We start from the raw sequence: 20,553 nt of genomic DNA on the forward strand, positions 1-20,553 counted from the left end.
ATGTAAAGAACAATAAAAATCTAATTGAACTGCTTGCTGTCCACCGATTATATATAAACGGATGGAGGGCACTCTCTAGTCAGCGGGTCGTCGTACATGTATGGCGTTTTTTTCCCTGCTAATGCGCGCCCCCTAGTGTGCTCGCCAGTAGGACTCAGTAAAAATTTTAAACAGCTGTCAACAGGTGTCACATACAGGTGTACATATTTAATGTAGTAATAGAATTGTTTACAATGCATTGCAGTAATGTGCAGTAAAGCGACCAATATTCTGAGCATTACTACTAACTACTAATCTGAATAAGACATTCATAAAGTTGGTTAAGGTCGGCTTCACATCTATGCATTGTGTTAATGCATGTTATTGCAATGCACGGTAATGGACATAGGGATGCTGTTCATTTCACATGGAACCCCATGAACATTGTAGTTGCACCTCAATGCCAGAGTATTGCAGCACGCCGCAACGCATGGGCCATTCAGCACTTTGTGAGGTCCCCTTGCAGTGCCATTAAATTTCAATGGCACCTCAACATGTATTGTTTAAAAAAACAAACAATAAATACATTTTGTGGAAAAAGGGCTCCCCCCTTTTTCAGGTCTAACATGTAAAAAACAATAAAAATCTTGCCGTCCGCCCATTCTATATAAACAGATGGAGGGCACTCTCTAGTCAGCGCGTTGCCCAGTATTCTAGGCTCTGGGGCTGGAGGTGCCTTCACCCAGTAATGTCTATTGCCATACTTTCCTGTGTATGACATCTATACTACACCAGTTCATCTCCGGAGAAAAAGCAATTTCATACTGTACCAAACTAGAAACACAACTAGTGAGTAAACAATAAAAAAGACACACTACAGACTGATGGGAAAAAAAAAAGACTGAAAAACTCACAGATGAGATTACAAATCACGACACAAACAGGCCATGGTAATGCAAGAAAAAGGGACAGAATAGTGTCCATTACACAGGCGAGCAAAGAGAAATCAGACCACACCACACAGGTTCCTGAATAACAAGAACAAGAAACATGCGTAAGGAAATGTGAGACAGATGGAAAAAGATTAAGAAGTGGAATACATTGAAGTTAATTACTGAAAAATAAGCTACAATACGTTCCATGCTTCCCAACATTCCCTACTATCAAATGCATTTTAGATCATGCCAGCAAAACACCAATTTTATCACTCACGCATGCACTCCAATCCACACAACAAGACAAGGTTGAATGCAGAGCAACAGACACTTGGGCGTTAATTATTCAAATATATTTAAGTGACTTTGCACATGGCTGGACAGGCATATTGGGCCAACAAGTAATCAAAACAATGATGGGATGAAGGCCTTGCTTGTTTTCAGGGGTAATGTGGGAGGTGACCATGGTCAGAAGTGCTAGAAAGGTTTCATTCAAACTGGAAATTGTTACAGCCACAAGTGGACAGGATATAGTCTTATAGTATAGGTATGCTGTACCACTGAACATCCCCACTGCTTACTTGGTGCTGCTGTTCCTCCTGTTGGCATTTGTGCCAGGCATGATGGCAGGTATCACCTCCAGGGTGGGAGGAGGCAGATGGGGAGGTTGGTGGAAGATCAGCTCAGGGTTTAGGTCAACTTCTGTTGGACTAACCATCACCTTAGCAGCAGAGAGCAGAGCTGTCTTGCCCTTGTTATAATTCTCCAGAACCTGGTAGGGAAAAAACAGTCATACTGGTAAATGCCAGAAGCACCATAAGAATTGAAAGACCTAACACTTGTTTGTGTGGGTGTGCAGACTTAGAGAGTCTTGTGTCTATCGGGTGGCACAGCCACGTACTCCAAACACTATGGTCAAAATTATTCCACTGTATGTGTAAAATACTGAACTGTGTAATAGCACCCAGCCCACTGCATGGCACACAATGTGAATTTAAAGCAACTTATGGTAAAAAAGAACAAGTTCACTCATACATATAGCGGCATAGTGGAAGAAGCACCAGGTAACGTTTACTGGTCCTCAGAAAGATCAACTACATCTGTAAGGCTAAGCACTTAACAAGTGTTCCTTCTGACACCTTGAAATGTTTTTATCGATTATAGCAGAAACAGGAAAGGTTTATGCATTTTTTTTACTGCTGTGCACACTTTAATTCACATCATCCAACAACATTTTAGCAAAATCCTTTTTATGACAATTTTTCATAAGCGAGTTGATATACTACTATACCAATGTGAAAAATCTTTTATTTCTACTCCTTTAACCCCCCTTCCCCGTCAAGTGCTTTTTCAATATCCTGCAGATCTCACATCCTCACTGTGGGTCCTATAACCATCAAATAAAGAAATGAGAGCACTGTGCCTAAAGCTTCTATACTAAGTCATACACTAGTACTATGATCCTATAAGGAAAAGCTCTATGAATCACTCCTCCTTGCCGTAGAGTACCTTTTTCCTTATCCTGCCTTCACTGTTCCCCAAATTATCACCGGGCAAAAGAAATTTGGAAAACACGCTGAAGTACAAATTAAGTCAACTCTCATATAATTTGTATGATATTTCGATTGTGAAACTTTATTTACAATAAAAAAGGTGAAAAAATTATGACACGGTGAAATTCCATACTATTTCTTTTAGGTTTTCATAGTGATTATATATTTGGTGTGGTTGGCTAATGGGCAAGGTTTAGGTTATTTTTACTGCGAGTCACCTGCTAAACCATTCCTATCGTATTTGACTACCGGTTGGTAGATTAAAGTTATTTATGGAGGTGCACGTAACGAAAATTTCAAAATCGAAATGAAAAAATATATCGGGCTGAAACTGAAAATATTTTTTTTATAACTATTTCAAATTTTGTAAAAATGTTATTTATTTTTTTATAAATGTATTTTTATTAAATATTTTTGTTTTTTTTACTTTACTGTTGGGGGCTTCGGGGGAAATATTGGGTGTCTAAACAGATCCCTGATATTTCCATTTTAAAATAGAAAAAGAGATTGAGGACACAGAGTCCTCAATCTATTTTTCTGCAGCCCTGTTATGAATGAACAGGAATCCTCTATAACTTGTGGCTATAGTATGTTTACCGTGATGTAGATCACTTCTCATTCATTCATAATTGGGGGCACAGTAAACATACTGTGTCCTCAATTATTTACAAGCACTCAGTGATTACTGATTACTGACTGCTTGTACCCGCTCTTCATCCTGACTCGCTGTCACAGGAGGCTGAGCGAGTGGTGCGGGGAGGAGAGCTCGATCTCCTATGACAGCTGACTCCTCCCCGCCCCACCTCCTTTGACAGCTCACAGCTGTATCCAAATCCACACCGCCACTCTCCGCACCGCACCCTGTCATAGGAGGCTGAGCGGTGCGGTAGGAGAGCTCAGCCTCCTGTGACTGCATTGACAGCTGTCTCTGCCCACAAACGGCCGCTCTCCTGATCTGTCACAGGAGGCTGAGCCGTGCGAGAAAGACAGCGGTCGTTCACATTGTTCTCCTCCCCGCACCGCCTTCTGTGACACAGAGCTGTGCCCAGCAGGGAGGAGAGGAAGCAGGGATGCACTACTATTTCGGCCGAAAGATGGCACTTTCGGCAATATGTTTCGGCGGCCGAAATTTCGGTGCATCCCTAGTTATTTATCTTATTAAAATATAAGAGTTGATAATTGGGTTGAATGGAAGCCTTTTAAGCATCTGGCTGCAGCATTTCTAGTTGTTACTAGGTGAGAGCTGCTCTGGTGCCAACAGCAGTATAGAGGACATTGGCTCAGGAGTCAGCACATATAATATAGAATACTGGGGACTAGAGCTGCAGCTAACGATTATTTTCAAAATCGATTAGTTAGCCGATTATTAAGTTCGATTAATCGGTTAATCGGATAAAAAATTAAATCAATTTTAAAAAATGGCTCCAGTGATGGGACTACTAGTTTGTTATTTGTATTGAGATTGCAGTCCATCACAGGAGCAAGCTTGGAGCGGTGGAGGTAAAAAAGAAAAGAAAAAAAACTGGTGTGTGCAATATAGTGAAATGGAAAGTGTAAAATTATACAGCAATGATGAAGAATGGCACCGGCTATAGAGGACTACAAATCCCAGCAATAGTACATTATACAGCACAATGCAGAATACCACCAGCTATAGAGGAAGGAAGAGGTGCTGCTTGTGGATGCGGCCGGGCGGGTCTGGCAGCGGCGAGCGTGAGGTGGTGTGGCGCGCAGTGTGTGTGGAGCCGTGAACAGGGCCAACCAATCGGAACCCGATTAATCGATTATTGAAAAAGTTGACAACTTTTTCAATAATCGATTATAATCGATTATGTCGATTAGTTGTTGCAGCCCTACTGGGGACGCGAGAGCCAAAAGGTTTATAACAGGGCTGACAGCTTTACTGGAAAAAAACACAGCCTCTTAATAGTTTTATTTGGCAGGAAGCAAAGTAATTGCACAAAGCCACTGATAACTCTCTCTAGTGGCTAATCTACACATCTCTGCATTTAATACACTAACAAAAATATATAAGAACAGTCATGTTAGAAATTACAATAGGGTAAACACTGAAATAATAACTCAAAATGTGCTCAATGTAAATGCTTTTAATTTAAAACTGAGGCATACCGACATTGCCCCTGTAGGAATTTTAATGATTCCTTACCTTATTGAGTCCTTCCATCACCACATGAGGGAGATGTTCATGTAGCATGGCTGGAGAGATGATCACTTCCTCAAATGCTTTGTTGTCCCCCCAAATGGCAAAGTATGTCGGTTCCTCTTGATCCCAGAAACTTCACAAGGTAAAGGCAAGTCCAGTATTACAGGAAACATGCGTAGGGTGAATATTAGTAATCACAGTTGTTTACAATATTCTGTACGAAAGTCCCCATAAACTTACCAGCATCGCTCCTCGGGATGGTTGTGCACAACATGAATGATCCGTCCAGGTGGGTAAAGTGGCGTGCTGGCAGACAATGCTATGGTCAGATCACTAGGGTGAGTCCAGAGACGGTTGTTGGGCACAGGTATCCCCTCAGACTCATCAGGAAGTTCTGATTTAGGTATACACTTTGTACCCCCCAGGATGATCCGCCACTATACAAACAGCAAGAAAGAAGGGAGGAATTTATAACCAGCTGTAAAGAGAACACGTTTCTTCTGCTAGTTTGTCGAAATCTGGGACATTGCTTGGATTTTTCCATTTGTATGCAACAACATACTTATATGATGCGGCGGTCCATAAAACTAGGAGATTTCTGCCTTTACACACAAACCTGTGAATTTTTGTTTACTTCAAAAAGATGAATGACTAATGTAAGGCCACAGCTAGGGATGCACCGATACTTTTCAGATACCAGTGCCGATACTTGCCATTTTCATGAGAACTACCAGGGTTGCAGCGGTTGCAGCAGGGACCTGGCTCCAGCGCTCCACCACTGTCCTGATATTATTAGTCTATATTCAGACACATGACACTAAACAAAAATGTATCAGTACTTGTAAGTAGCGTATTTTGCGCTCCATAAGGCGCACCGGACCCAAGGACGCAGGGAGGGTAGGGTTCTGACAGCTGTAGTTAGTGACAGCTGAGACAGGTGGCGCTGAAATTACAGCGCCACGGTCTCAGTGATCATACAGAGTAGACGAAGAACGGACGTTCTTCGTCTGCTCTAGGTGCTCTATTGGTGAGCTCCTATGCCAAGGTCATGGGTCCCCCAGAAGAGCGAAGGCACCCTGAAAACTGCGGCGGACAGGATAATCAGATCACTTGTATGAAAACGAGCGGCGGCTCCACACTATACATTTAGCTCTGCTTGTCAGGAGCAAATGTACAAAAAAACTACTCGCCCGGCCCCCGAAACTGCATGTCCCGGGCGTCGGGCGATAGGGATGAGGGAGCTCTCACACATTCGCTCCATAAGATGCGCTGACATTTTTGCCTGCCTTTTGTGGGGAAAAAAGTGCATCTTATGGAGCAAAAAATACAGTACTTAGGCAAGTATTAGTACTCGTACTCGCAAAACTGGTATCTGTGTATTCCTTTATTTATATTTATAAAAATAAAAATCATACATTAAAACAGAGATGTACAAATCCCAGGAGCTCCGTATGCTCCTTACAAATGACAGCTGCCTCCTAATGTTTACATTTTTTCTAGTCTAGTCTTGGAGCTCGAAAAGTATCTGTACTTGTACCGAGTACGATATTTGATATCGGTGCATCCCTAGCCACAGCATTTTCAATCCTACTTGTACAGTAAACCATTTTTATTGTGGTAAGACATGCAAATGTGCTATTTTGTCCGATTTGATTTGAGTTACAACTGCTTGAAGCAAATTTTGTATTTGATCATTTTTTGCCTGCTGTAAAAATATTAACTTTATAGAAAGTGTGATTATATCATACACGCTACACCATCGAAAAATTATATCACTCTATATTGTTGATCATAGTCACTAGGACACAAAGTGGTTGGAAATGTAAAATATTATGGCTTTAACTAGGGATGCACCGGTACCGATATCGAGTATAAGTGCCAATATTTTTTTTTTCGATACTCGCCGATACCGAATACCGAGTATCGGAAGTCCCATTCAGGAAGCCAGGTGGCGTGTAATGACTCGTAACCTGGCTTCCTGATTAGCCGGGAAGCTGGGCAGCATGTAAAGACTCACCACCCGGCTTCCCGATTAGCAGGAAAGCCGTCCCCATGCTTCTCGTCACTAGGCATGGAGCCGGCTTCACGGCCACTTCTGGTGTCAGGAAGCCGGGCAGCGTGTCATTACACGCTGCCTGGCTTCCTGACACCGGAAGTGTCGGGCTAGGCATCGGAGCATTTGGGCGAGTGAGAGTACTCGCCAAAATACTCGGCATTGGCACCGATACTAGTATCGGTGCATCCCTAGCTTTAGCCGTATCACAAGGCACGGTGGAATCTTCCAATAGGCACACCTGTTACAGTGACAACTGTGTAAGAGAGGATTTTCTCTAATCTTTTAAGAGATTTTCTCTTACTGCCTGTGGTGTCCTTCGGACAATTTGTGGAAAAAAAAAAGTTCCAAACACAGTATTGAAATGATCAGATGGTTGGGTTGAAGCATATATAAACTAGTCAGATAAGATATTTGATAATGGTGCAATATATAAAGGAACTTACAATACAGAATATCTGGGCTCACGGTAAATATTTTGGAGAAGTTGAAAAGCTGTAAATGAAGGAGTTCTACAACACAGTCTTAATACTAGGGAAGGAATGATCATACATTGGAAAATATGCAGCCAGACAGCTAACCTTTGGCTTGTTGCTCCTCTGCAGAACATCTAGAAGATGCCTGCGGAAACCTTCAAGCTGAGATAACCCAATTCTATGGAAAAGTGAAAACAGCTGTGAGGGCTATAGATCCTGTACAAAACAGTCAACACAAAGGCCATATTATATATTTTACCTAGGAACCAAGTCTTTGCCAAGCACTACGGATGTCACAAACTCCTTGGAATATTCCATGGCATCCTCGCTGAGAAAGAAACATTGAATAAAATGCATCAACATACTTTACAGTCATCATTGATGTTCCATGCGCATATAGTTGGCAGGTACCTTAGGAGGCCCCCTGGTGGAGAGTATGCAAAACACTTTAGGGAAGGGTACTGCGGGCGCAGGAGGAAAGAAAGAATGGCAGCAGTTCCAGCTCCAAGAGAGTGTCCCACCACAATTAGACCGTAATGTTTAGTTCCACGTCCCTGATGGTAAAAGAGTAATAAGCTATATACAACCACAAATAAAGATACTGTTTGTAAGAACCCCCCCAACCAACATGCTAACAAATCAAGAAAAGATATTAAATACATTTTGTTAGAGGGAAGTGTTATGTTAGAGACTACAAAAAACAATTAAAAAAAAGATTTTTTATTATTCAGGTAGATATTTAATGTGAACATTTTATATTTTCATTTCCATACAGTAGGTGGAGCTGCAGTACTTTTTTTGAGGCACTGGAACTGACTGCGCTGGTGGGAACTACAGTCCTAAATACCATAGGAACACATGGGGATGCATTTCTGGTGCAATTAAAAAACATTATGGTCTGGTTCTGGTCTGGTGATGGTGGAAACAAGCCCTTAAGCTTCGTCTCACGTTTGCCAGGTTAATCTTAATGACTATGTTAAAAAACCTGTTATTAGAGCTAAAAAGCTGAAGCTTAAATTTGAACCCATAGATAATGCAAAATAAATGACCCATCATCCTCTAATAACCCCTCCTCATAGCTTTGTATGGTTATACAGCCTAAACGCTGCACAGAAAACTCTGTGACTGGCATAGAGGTCGGACACATAAATGACCGGTCAAATGCCTGGGCTCTTCTCCCAGCTTTTGTTCCCTAATTCATTCTAATAGCGCTCCACTTGCTTCAGAGCCCCACCAGTGTGTTCTATACAGTGCTTATTTTTTGGTGCCTAAAGCTCTCCTAAAGTAAAACACAAACATTCACTTTTAGCTTGCTCGCACTCCATTTATATACAGCAACCCATTGAAAAGAGCAAGCTGTCTATCCAATTATATATAACGGACAGATGGCAAGCAGTTAATAGAGATGTCTATTGGTGTCAACACAATGGTCACCTGAACATGATGGAAGGGGAAATCTTCCTAAATCAGGGCAAGGACACCAATGAAATCTTGTCGAAGAAAATGTTTTTTACTCCTGTCCCTAGTGTGATTTCTCCCAACTTGCCTTTCTGACACTCATCAGATAAATTAGAGGTGAAGAGATTAATCTTTCAAATAGACCGGAAACAAGCAGAAACAAGAAGCACAGACAGCAAAAAAAAGTTGACAAAGGTTCTAAACCCTTTCCTACATAAAACCTAACCTTAAAAAGATAATAGTAAACCTCTAATCCCTGACCTAACAATAAAATCTGATATCATTTTATTTCTGCAGTAGGTGTGTAATTCTAAAATCGGTCTACCATACCAGATCTCGGCCAAATGCTTGGGAAAGAACCATTTCTTGCTCCAACTTCTTCTTAATGTATTCAGCAGACAAAACCATCCCCTAATAGGAAAAAAAACACAAGATAGAGAAAATATTCTTCATTTCACGCACACAAATAAAAAGACATAATTGGATGAGAAATGTACATTATTCATAAATCTCTATTTACAGTTCACAGGGTAAGAGAGACATGCATGACCTCACTCATATATGACTAATACAGAGATTGTGAAATATCCCTGTAAAGTCGGATGATTTGTCTGTGTGTATTATCTAATCACATACATACATGCAACAGCCTGACAGTGTACAGGGAGTGGGAATTATGGAATGCGACTTCAATCCTATTATTTGGTGTAAAAGAAATGAAAGTCAGCCCTTTGGCCACAAACAATATGGCGAACATGAGAAGGAAAAAAAGGTTATGAAGGACTCAGAATAGTCCTCATTGTAGCAATTACCCTCCATGTTGCTATATATAAGGAAACGATGCAGCACTTGGAGGAGGATAGGGGAGTGTGGTGTAATCAGTTTGTACTCCACAGAAGCATGGGATAAAAAGCAACATTAACTGTCGGAGTTAGGTGACCGTTCTATGACAAATAATTCCAGGTGAGATGACTTCTTTAAGGGACACAGGGTGAAGTAATTCTGGTATAATGGGTTATGCTCCCCTACATTCTTAGGAGAGTGTGGTGTAATCAGTTTGTACTCCACAGAAGCATGGGATAAAAAGCAACATTAACTGTCGGAGTTAGGTGACCGTTCTATGACAAATAATTCCAGGTGAGATGACTTCTTTAAGGGACACAGGGTGAAGTAATTCTGCTATAATGGGTTATGCTGATGCCTTCAGGACAGTGGACACTAGCAATCAAAACTGTACAACAGCTTAGTATAACCCCATGCCATGAGTGAGACATGTGTCCCTAAATTAACTCCAAGGAATGGAAAGTCAAAAATCAATTTTTCTTAATAACTCATTAAAGCGGACCTTTCCTCATATCTTTAAAATAACAACAAACGCACCTTTAGAAACGTTTAGTAATGAAAAGCTACAAACACATACTTCTATACTTCTAGATAATTGGCGGCTTTGCATACCAGTCTCTTGATAGTGGTCATGTTTATTAAGGGCAGATTACTAGCTCTCCTTTGCTTACAGCATTTCTGGCACATGTGACTAGGACATATGACCATGCACATCATCTTAGGGGAGGAAAATGCCTTTCACTGAGATCTCGTGAGATTACAGATGAGATTTCCTAGCAATGCACTGCTGATGGCAAGGCAACCCCAGTGTGCATTGTTTTGGCAAACTGAAGTAATTTTGTCCTTTCAAACCAGGTAGTGAATGCTCTGCAAGTGTAAGTATTTCATAATCACAGTATTTTACACCTGACATGCCTATGTTATTATTAATCGTCATACATATAGGGATGCATTGGTAGAATTTGATTTTTGAGTGTAAAGGTCCGCCTTAAGAGACACAGGGTGAAGTATCTCTGAGACACTAGGAGATCCAAAAGCATTCCTCATGATAAGTGGCAACATAGAAAACAAAACGCTGCCAGACCCACAAGTAACAACAGGTTAAAAGATGAAGCTCAATAGGGCTCACAAAGCTGCTTGAGAGACCTTACGACTGAAGCTGTCATCAGAATAAGCCTGAACATTCACCTGGTAAAACATAACAAATGTGTGAACAGAAGACCTGATAGCAGACTTGGAGATCTGGAACACAGATGCCTGATGCTGAAAAGCCCACAAATGCACCAAGTGATCTAATGAAATGTGCCCCGACAGGAAACCTTGTCCTTAAGTTTATAGGCATGAATGGTGAGCTGCTGAATCCACCTAGTGACAGTGGAACAAGAAGCGGGCCGTTCACTATAGGGACCTTCAGAAATGACGAAAAGAGAGTCATTCTGTCCAAAGGAAGTTGTGGCTTAGAAATAGACTCAAACAGCAGGGACCACATCCAAACAATGGAGGGAGATTTCCTTAGGATGTCTAGGAACAGGACAGAGAAAAGGCAGAACAATGTGCTGGTTAAGGTGAAAGAAAGAACCACCTAGGGAAGAAAAGAGGCCTTAGGCATCATGACAACCTTGTCTCTGTGATACAAAAGACAGTCAAAGAAATGGGTTTGCTTCTCTCAGAGAGAGAAGACATCCATTATCCTAGTTCCCAAGCAAAAACTAGAGCCTATTGGGAGTGGGAGGAGTTATAATGTCTTATACCTTTGCCAGCGTCCAATCTCCTGATGGCAGCACTCTAGGGACGCTCTATTTCTCTAGAATGCCACCCCCCTACTGCAAGGGTTCAGTGCTTGTTTTCGTCACTGTGTATTGGACGTGCGGACTCCAAGGGACATACCATGGCTCGAGCGGATGAGATGACAGGCTTGAGGGAATGCTCTAACAGCCAGCTGGCTGCGAAGTTCAGGTTAGTATAACTTTGTTACTTTACACGCTAGCTGAAAACGAGCACTTAACCTTTGGGGTATGGGGTGCAGCCCCAGTGCAAGTGCTAAGAATAATTTTTCCCAGAGTTCTTTTTTTAAGCATAAGTGACTTTCAAAGAAGATTTGCTCATCCAGAACTATGCATGCCACCTTTCCCACTGTGTGGTGTAAAACATGTATGTAACTCACACCGCTAGCTGCACATCTTGTGTATATTTAGCAGTTTGCCTAAAGTTTTACTTTAAAAGCTTTCACAACTGGAAGAAACAAGTACATTGTTGACTGTTCCTCCCTGACCTCCTCTTTTCACAGCACTACTATATTACAGAGTTCAACCTTTAAGCTAGTTACCTTGTGGCCTAACCATGTTCCATGGTGTCCTTCCACTGGTAGGCGCTCTGCATCCCCTGTGAGGTCTGTCAAGGCATCCTAAGAAAACAAATAGTCAGTTAATATCTTTAAGGGATTATGACATCATTCAAGTTTAGGTGAACTCTAAATTGTACTTTTTCTTTTACCTTTGGAGAGAGTGTTCCACGTATACTTATCACCACTTTCTTCTTGTCATGATCTACAGCCACAAAGAATGGGGTTTCGTAAACCTACAAAAAGCAGATTAATGTGACATGACTAATCAAACGTCTTGCTTCATAACACTCAATGATTGTAGCTGTTCTTGGTAGGGCAAAGTGTGAAAAAAACTATGCTGGGAGGCAGCAACTAGGTAAAGTCCAGATTACACATGTACAATGGGTCTGGAGAATAATAAGCGTGTTGTCCTGTAATTACTTTTTCCATGACTTTGGTTTACAGAATTTAGGATCAGCACAGTTTTGTAACAAAGGTATTTTTAATAAAGGGTACCGGTAGAGAACAAAAAGTAACGTTATACCTTTTCACCAATCATGAGGAGCTATGAAAGCAGAACACCAGGGAAAGTTATTATTAACCCTTGCATTGGGGCTTCCCCTACACTGCAAGGATTAAGTGCTCATTTTGGTCTAGGGTTATACTCACCCGATCCTCGGAGCTAGCCAGCTGTGATAGTGCTCCCTCAAGCCTGTCTCCTCCTCCACTGCAGCGATGATATGTTCTTCGCCATCCTCACGTCCTATACACTGTGTATAAAACGTGATGATTTACGGGACCTTAGAGCGCTGCAGGAGGAGGAGAGAGGCTCCAGGGATTGGTTTAACAACAAGCCGGCTGCAAGATAAGCACGTAACCCTCCAAGAAACCACCGGAGGCCACCAGAAGTACAGCTTTTGCATAGTAATGAATGGAGTTGAACGTGCAAGCAGCCATGTTTGGGAGAAAGGCTGCCCTGCTTCATACAGTAAAGTTTGTAAGTATTTGTCTCAGTGAGGTGCATTCAAGAGGCGGTGGTGATTAAAAGAGAACTATGGGGTAACCTTTTTATCCCATAGTTCTCTTAAGAGCCATGGGAGGACATATTCTAACGTGCTCCCGTGACCCGAAGCTCAGTATATAGCGAGCTATTGCTCACTATATAACGAGATCGCCGCAGCTGGGACGGAAACCAGCAATGCTGTTGAGATCCACCCAGCTGGCTGATTGACAGCCGACTCTTCCTTCCTAGAGGCAGAGCCAGCTGTGCCTGCCCCCTCCCCCGTCTGTTTCTCCACTCAGCGCTGGAGGATCGGAGCAGGGAGGGGGGGAATCCCTGCGGGGAGCGGTCACTGAGTTACTGCTCTCTGCAGGGAGATGATCAGAAAGTGAACGAGCGACGGTATGCTCTCGCTCACTTCCCGATCTATAGAGCTGACCTGTGACCGGTTCATTGTCACACGTCGGCTCGAACTATGAGGCTGAGTGAAAATCACTCACCTCATAGTTCTCCTTTAAAGACAATTATACAAAGATGCAGTTGTGTTTTAGTTATGTATTATGGAATATAAAGCTGAATTTTTTTTTTTGTGTCTTTTACATCTGCCTTGGTTTAAGCTTTAAAAATCGTCACACGGTGCAAGGCACAAAAGTCACAGAAAGGAAAACTAACCGCATCATGACATGACGTATACACAATGTCCACCATGTTCATGTTCTCATCCAGAAAATGACGCTTTATAGCAATTGCATTGCAACCACAGCAGTTGTCCTCCTCAATGGTAACTCCAGGGGCAAAGCGAGGACGGGAAGAGCAAGGGCAGCAGCAACTACTAACAGGGGCAAAGAGAAAGAACCAAAGAGGAAACAAAAGCAGATACAAAAAGTGTGTTCATCAGATAGGACAATCACAGCTATAAACACAAATATCAACATAAAAAAGCTCAATTAGAAATAAAATGAAGAGCAAACAAATAAAACAAAAGCAAAGTTACAAATGTTAATAGCAAGAAACACATAAAGGAAGCACAATTTCAAGAAATGACTGGACTACTCACGAGCATGCACCCGCCAATCGACAGATGCCACATGTTGGCTTTCTAATGAGGTACATGGGCCAGCCATAAGCTGCCAGTGCAAAGAGCATGTAATAACAAACCTCCTTGTAGCGTTGCATCTCTTGCTGAGAGAGGGAAGAGAAAAGTTTCTATGAGTAGACAAGTCTCCAAAAATATTCTTCTCTGAGGTCAAGGCATGAATACTCACAGTATTTTTGAGATCCAGATATTTTGTTTTCCGGGTGACTGGCATGCCAGATAGGAAGGCCAATATGTCATTATTAGCCTGAAAGCAGAGAACAGTAAAGGTCAGTGGATAAAATGCTTCACTCACACAAAATAAGCACCACATTGGGCCTTGTTTCTCGAAAGTGTGCCGGCTAACAAATGTCTTGTGCAGTAAATAAGAAGATCTAGGAAAATAAAGGGGAGGATTTCGTTGGCTGCCGTTTTGCTACAGAAAATCAGTTCTTTTCTATCGCACTTTCATAAATGAGTCCCATTCTTTCAACAATACCAACAGTATGCAGCAGTGGTAGGCAAGCTCTGGCCCTCCAGCTGTGGTGAATCTACAAATCCCATCATGCATCTGCCTCAGGGAGTCATACCTGTGGCTGTCAGAGTCTTGCAATGCCTCATGGGATTTGTAGTTGCACCACAGCTTGAGGACCAGTTTGCCTACCCCTGGTATACAGTCCAATGAAAGTGCCGAGCAAAAGTCTACGGGCTTGTTCACACCAACAGGCGCACTCAACCGCAAGACTGCTGGTGTGCGTGTGCCCGGACATTGCAGATACTCTCGATTGAGCAGCACTGCACTGTTTCTCTTTCATTTCATGAAGTTCTTTGGGCTCACCGCGAGGAGATGTGGTTGTATCGGGTCTCACTGCAGTGCGTTTGAAGAAATTACTGCATGACGTACTTTTTTTAAGCATACACCACCGGAGCGCAGGGCAGTCATCTATCACCACCCATGAGCAAGACCGCAAATTGCCTTGACTTGCATTTGGTCCGCGCTGGAAATTAGGGCCAGTGCGGCCTGAACGCAGATGGTGTGAATGAGCAGTAAGGGAACAAAAACACTTTTAATAATGATATTGGTTCACAGCAGTGTAGCACAAAACAAACCAACGCGTTTCAGGGGCCAAACAAATCCCCCTTCGTCCGGGCTACAAAAAATATAAATAAAATAGCTATATAAAAATATGGATCCCTATATAAACAATAAAAGAAAGACAAAATCTGTTTGATTACTACAAATACATAAAATAGAAACATACCAGGATAGGTTCTCACATTAAAATGGAAAATAAAAACAAAATGGGCTGCTATGGCACATGTCTAATAGAATACAAATTGAAACCACGGCTGTACCTGTAATAATGTAACAGACCTTAGAATAAAACCATATAACAAAAAGCAGACGTCTGCCAATATTATGACTGGAGAAAATAAATCTTACTGAACCAAATAATGAAAAATGCGATTACAATAATTTATGATCTTTGGAAAAACGAAATGACCAGACCGCTGTTAGTGTGTGAGACTAAGGAAACTCCGACAGGACTTGCCTCATCCAGTACTGCATTCCTTTTTGCCCTTTGACTCTGGCGTAACAGGACTAACCCCGCAATTATATCCGAAGGGACGATATCCAGATCTCGAAAAAACTCAGCAAACAAATAGGCAATCTCTGAATAGGCATCCTGGAAAAAAGAGACATATTTGGGTCAGACACAAGGAGAGTAATTGTATATAACGTAACTTTCTGATTAACCTACTTAGAGTGTGACACTTCTTAATTTTGCCTGTACAAAAATACACTGAACTGGATGCAGCTTCTATGTCGTTTTAAGTTCAATTTGTTTATTTGAACCAACAGCACTTACATCATTTAAAAGACAGCTGTACTTTTTAAACACATTAGCCCTTTTTTTTTATATACATTGTGTCAACAAGCAACACTGCAAATGTAACCTCTTAGCTTCATCTTTTCTTACCCAATGCTTTGAGAGCTCACATCTAAACATTACAGTTTATATGTAACCTGTCAGCGCTCTACAGCATAGAGAGTAGTAGGCTTCATACAAGGACTGCAAACAAGTAAACAATAAGTATCATTGCCATTCTGCTTTCCAGAACTGGCTGTCCAGAACACATGTGATGGGTAAGGTTTAGCTAAATGTATGCAAGCACTGCCTGCTCTCAGCAGATTGCAAACTCTCTCTCCAATGTTTAGTGCAATGAAGTACAGAAATGACCATTTAGGAGTCCTAAAACTGAAGACACTTAAAAAGAGAACTATGGGGTTAAGGCTTTTCCCCATAGTTCTCGTTAGGGTAACGTGAGGACACAAACTAGCGTCCTCCCGTCACCCTAGGCTCAGTATACCGCGAGCTGTAGCTCGCAGTATACTGAGACGCCGCAGCTGAAGCGCATCCCGACAATTATGCCGGGATCCGTCCAGCTGTGTGACTGACAGCTGGCTCTGCCTATCTAGAGGCAGAGCCAGCTGTACCCGCCCCCTCCTTCGTCCATTCCGCCAGTCAGCGCTGGCGGATCGGAGCGGGGAATCCAGTCCCTCCCCTGTCACAGCAGAGAGCCGTAACAGGATCGAGAGGTGAGCGAACGCCGGTATGTGTTTGCTCACCTCCCGATCTACTGAGCCGACCTGTGACAGTCTCATTGTCACAGGTCGGCTAGAACTATGAGGTGAGTGAGAAGCACTCACCTCATAGTTCTCCTTTAAATCAAACATGTAGCTGCTCTCTACACTGAATTCAGTACAGGCTACAGACAGGCTGAGTGTAAACAAAAAGATGTTTATATTGAAGTGGACCTGTGCCAGAGCCAATAAGACATATTTGCAAAGTAGCATCTTTTCTCTGTGTAAATGAAAAGGTCTTAGATGATTTAAAGCAGGGGTAGCCAAACTCCGGCCCTCCAGCTGTGGTGGAACTACAAATCCCATGAGGCATTGCAAGATTCTTACAGCCGCAGACATGACTCCCGGAGAGAGATGCATCATGGGATTTGTAGTTTCACCACAGCTGGAGGGCCGGAGTTTGGCAAACCCCTGATTTAAAGGGTATTTCCACTTTCCCAGGTGAATTTGGGAAAATGGAATTACCCCCACCAATCTGATCAAACGCTCCTTCCCCTCCATGGCTGCTGGTGTATGACCTGTACACAGCAGCGCAGCCCTGCAGGTGATATTTTAAATTCCACTAACGAATGGCGAGCACTCACCAGGCCGAGCTGACCAGTGAGGAGCTCTTCTTGCCAAGAAGCGCTTCTCATCAGTCAGCGTGGTCAGAAGTGCCTCTCACTGGTCCAACAAGTGCTCGCCAGTTGACAGGTAAGAGCAGCAGGGGGTGCGGCAGTTTCCATAAAAAACCCAGTAAAACAATGATGCAGATTCAGGATTGTCAAATATGTACTTTGTGTTACCCTGTGGAATTTGCATCTCCTATATCCATCCACTCAGACACAGTAGTGCCCAAAGAGCAGTATTATATCTGAATAATGTAATGGCACTGTCGGTTAGGTAGAATGTTAGACTGTAGAGAAAAAGAATGAGCCTAATCTAATAAAATTTTATTAAAGTCTCAGGACACAGCCTTTTACTCTATAGGAAAACCTGCAGATTGCACTCATTATTTAACCCATAGGGTGCCAGTGTGTTTAGTTTGTAGATCCACATTTTCTCTTTTTGGAGGAGAACCGTATAGTAATCCCCTCTGCGGGCTGATAGGTTGAGTTCATAAATCCCTTTGACTTTCAACCCTGTTGTTAGACCATCATGGTGTTTAGTATATGCATGAAGCGAGTGACAATTTGATTGTACAATCAATTTTAATAGGGGTTTTTCAGGTGACGGTCTGATGGTCTATGTTGTTAACCTGTGTGTAAATTATGTTCAATAAATGTATATTTTTATACCACAGCAGACACTCCGACCCGTTCATAACTGTCCTCTGATCTGATCTCCTTTAGATCAGCATCATTCTTTTTCTCTAGTGCACTAAATACAGTTAAGTTGAGTGTCATAAATCTGTGCTAACCTCAAAAAATAGGTTAACACAAAAAGGGTTCGGTCTCTGGATATACCTCCATATTTCAAGAGAATGTTAGACTGTACCGTCCAGTCCTAGGCCCTATTCACACCTAAGTGTGAGAGCAGCCATCCAATTTAGAGGCTCGTTTCTATATGTGCGCTTTCTGTGCGACTTGTAGGACAGGAGCAGAAATATGCGTTTTTGGCCCCACAGGCGTTTAAACAGGTACGGCTGAAAAGCAAGTGCAAACACGCAGTCCAGGGGGCCAAAAAGGACCAATTGTGTCCCCCAAAAAGCTCATGTACTTTTTCGAGCTTCACACAACAGACTACAAGAGACAGAATGCTCAGAGGTGAAACAGGGGACACTAAAAACAATGGGGGGAATTTATCAAAACTGGAGCAGACAGACTATGGAGCAGTTGCTCAAAGTAACCAATCAGCTTCTCTCAGATGTCCAGTTTCCTGTCACCACTAAGTGTATGTTATGGATTTTCTGCGCTGCCATACTGGGTAACATCACAAAGGGCAAATATTGGAATGCAAATACCGATACATACCAAATGTTTAAACTCAGGAATAAAATCTTTAAACAACGACTCTTGTTAAAACTTTCTTTAACCCTTGCAGTGGGAGTTAACTGCTCGTTTTTGCCTAGGGTCAAAAATAGCAAAGTTATACACATCCAGTCCTTCAAGCCGACAGGACAGCACTCCCTCTTGCTTGTCCTCCTCTGCTGCGGCGATAGCATGTTCCTCTGCATCCTCACATCTAATATAGTGTATTGGATGTGATGACTTGAGGATCCTTAGACTGCTGCAGCAGAGGGGGAAGAGAGGCTCCAGGGACTGGCCTAAGAGCCAGCCGGCTAGGGTGAGTGTAATTTTTTCTTTTTAAGACAAGCAATTAACCCTTGCAGTGCAGGGGTAGCCCCACTGCAAGGGTTAATAAAAGTTTGAACTGAAGTTCTGCTTTAATTATTTGAAACTGGGTCTCTGTCTGGGAAAGTTTACTTGCAAATCTTTCCAAGCAGCATCGCCTAGATTCTTCCAAACTCCATTTAGCCACATCTGTGCCAATTACCCAGAAGTCCTTTATCCTTTGGAGGCTTATTTACATACATTTTCTGCAGGGAATTGGCTGAATTTTCCCTACATGCATTTAGTACTCTGATTAAGAAAAAAAAAGGACCTAAAATTTCATTTGCATATGCATTTTAAAGCATCCACAAATGTGAATGCACAATTTCCTATAATAAAGAAGAATCAGGATCCCAAACTAGGCTCACACTAAAATTATATACAGATGCAGGCTATCCAATCTGTTAAAGTAATCATGGTGTTTTGTAAGCTTACAGACTGAGAGTCCTTAGTGCGAGTGCAGCACAGGAAGACTTTCAGACGACGGGTCCAGCTGCTGGCTTGGCCTTCTTCCAGACGGTGCCTATGAGAGAAGGAATAATCAGGTGGGTATACTGAAGAATGAGCTACACTGTGAAGAAAACAATGGGACTGTAAACCTATAGGGAATGGTAAAACCTTGTAAGGATGAAAAAGAGGCCTTTCTCACCGCAAGTTGTATGTGCGCAAATTCCTTTGCCTTCTCTTTGTTGCTCGTAGCTTCACAAATGTTCTTCCGGTTGGATCGAATACACAAAGTACCGTGATGCAGACACTGAGTATGACCACCCAGTTACATACCACCATCCCTGTACGAAAACAAAATCACAAAGACTATGTATAGCCTGCAGGAGAAAAGACCACCATTGTGGGGGAAAAATATCTCCATAAAAAAGCAGTGACCTAATGCAAAAATACAAAAAAGACATTGTTTAGTGCATGTATACCCACACGTCATAAAATATAGAAGGCTGTAGTGCGTTTTTATACTGCATGTGACACAAAGCTTCACCTTCTTGTATGAGCGCAGCCATTACAACAACAGGAGGTTAGGCTATGGAAAAATCAGGTATAGCTGATTAAATTTGTTTTAAACGCAGGGAATAAAAGGAGAAAACAAAAGCTAAAAAGCAGACAGCAAGTCCCATATTAGATGTAGGAATTAAATAGTCCACATACAACTTTATTCCATTAGGGTCAGGGGACATTCAATTAGAGTAGCCCCGAGCCAAGGATACTATGGAGATCCTAGGGCTTTGGAGGCTGCCTACCCGTTACTTAGATAACACATATTCACATTACTCAACTACTACTGGATCAGAAACACCAAGAGAATAACCACACGGGTCCATCGCTTTATTTCCACTTCCAAATATCCACAACAGGCAAGTTCCATATGGCCAGCTTTCTTTAACTTCAACTTTCTTACCATTTGCTTTTTAGACCACTGGTTGATGTCACACCTTACACTCTCACAACCTTACTTCCTGACACAGCCAAGGCAATATGTACACAAGATACAGACATTCAGTCAAGTTCATAAAGGGTGGCACAGGCACTCTTTAGAAGAGATTCTAACCACCATGCAACATAAGCTAGGTGTGACATATTCATGTGCATGAATTTGTTGCAAAGCCTGCAGTCTGCACAGGTCTCTTATCTGAAGTGTGCACAGACCTACAATGTGCAATGTTTACAAGCCTTCTCCCTTCTCTGTCACAGCAGTGGACACGTTTCCAGCCTCTATTAATCCAGC

At 42.2% G+C, this 20,553-nt stretch overlaps 1 protein-coding gene across 1 annotated transcript in view; it reads right to left on the bottom strand.

The window, feature by feature from the left end:
• DAGLA (diacylglycerol lipase alpha) overlaps positions 1 to 20,553 on the bottom strand; it is a 55,721-nt gene that overhangs the window by 4,687 nt on the left and 30,481 nt on the right. Inside the window, exons 5-19 of the mRNA XM_018565171.1 lie at positions 19,468 to 19,606; positions 19,254 to 19,341; positions 15,413 to 15,547; positions 14,050 to 14,127; positions 13,842 to 13,966; positions 13,457 to 13,613; positions 11,955 to 12,038; positions 11,788 to 11,865; positions 8,949 to 9,029; positions 7,572 to 7,714; positions 7,420 to 7,488; positions 7,266 to 7,338; positions 4,872 to 5,068; positions 4,635 to 4,764; positions 1,496 to 1,686 (exon numbers count right to left, since the gene is read on the bottom strand). Of these exons, the coding sequence (XP_018420673.1) occupies positions 1,496 to 1,686; positions 4,635 to 4,764; positions 4,872 to 5,068; positions 7,266 to 7,338; positions 7,420 to 7,488; positions 7,572 to 7,714; positions 8,949 to 9,029; positions 11,788 to 11,865; positions 11,955 to 12,038; positions 13,457 to 13,613; positions 13,842 to 13,966; positions 14,050 to 14,127; positions 15,413 to 15,547; positions 19,254 to 19,341; positions 19,468 to 19,606 (1,768 nt within the window). The remainder of the gene's footprint in view (positions 1 to 1,495; positions 1,687 to 4,634; positions 4,765 to 4,871; positions 5,069 to 7,265; positions 7,339 to 7,419; positions 7,489 to 7,571; positions 7,715 to 8,948; positions 9,030 to 11,787; positions 11,866 to 11,954; positions 12,039 to 13,456; positions 13,614 to 13,841; positions 13,967 to 14,049; positions 14,128 to 15,412; positions 15,548 to 19,253; positions 19,342 to 19,467; positions 19,607 to 20,553) is intronic.

Source organism: Nanorana parkeri, unplaced genomic scaffold (assembly GCF_000935625.1).
Source record: "Nanorana parkeri isolate BGI_ZX_2015 unplaced genomic scaffold, ASM93562v1 scaffold820, whole genome shotgun sequence".
Taxonomy (NCBI): domain Eukaryota; kingdom Metazoa; phylum Chordata; class Amphibia; order Anura; family Dicroglossidae; genus Nanorana; species Nanorana parkeri.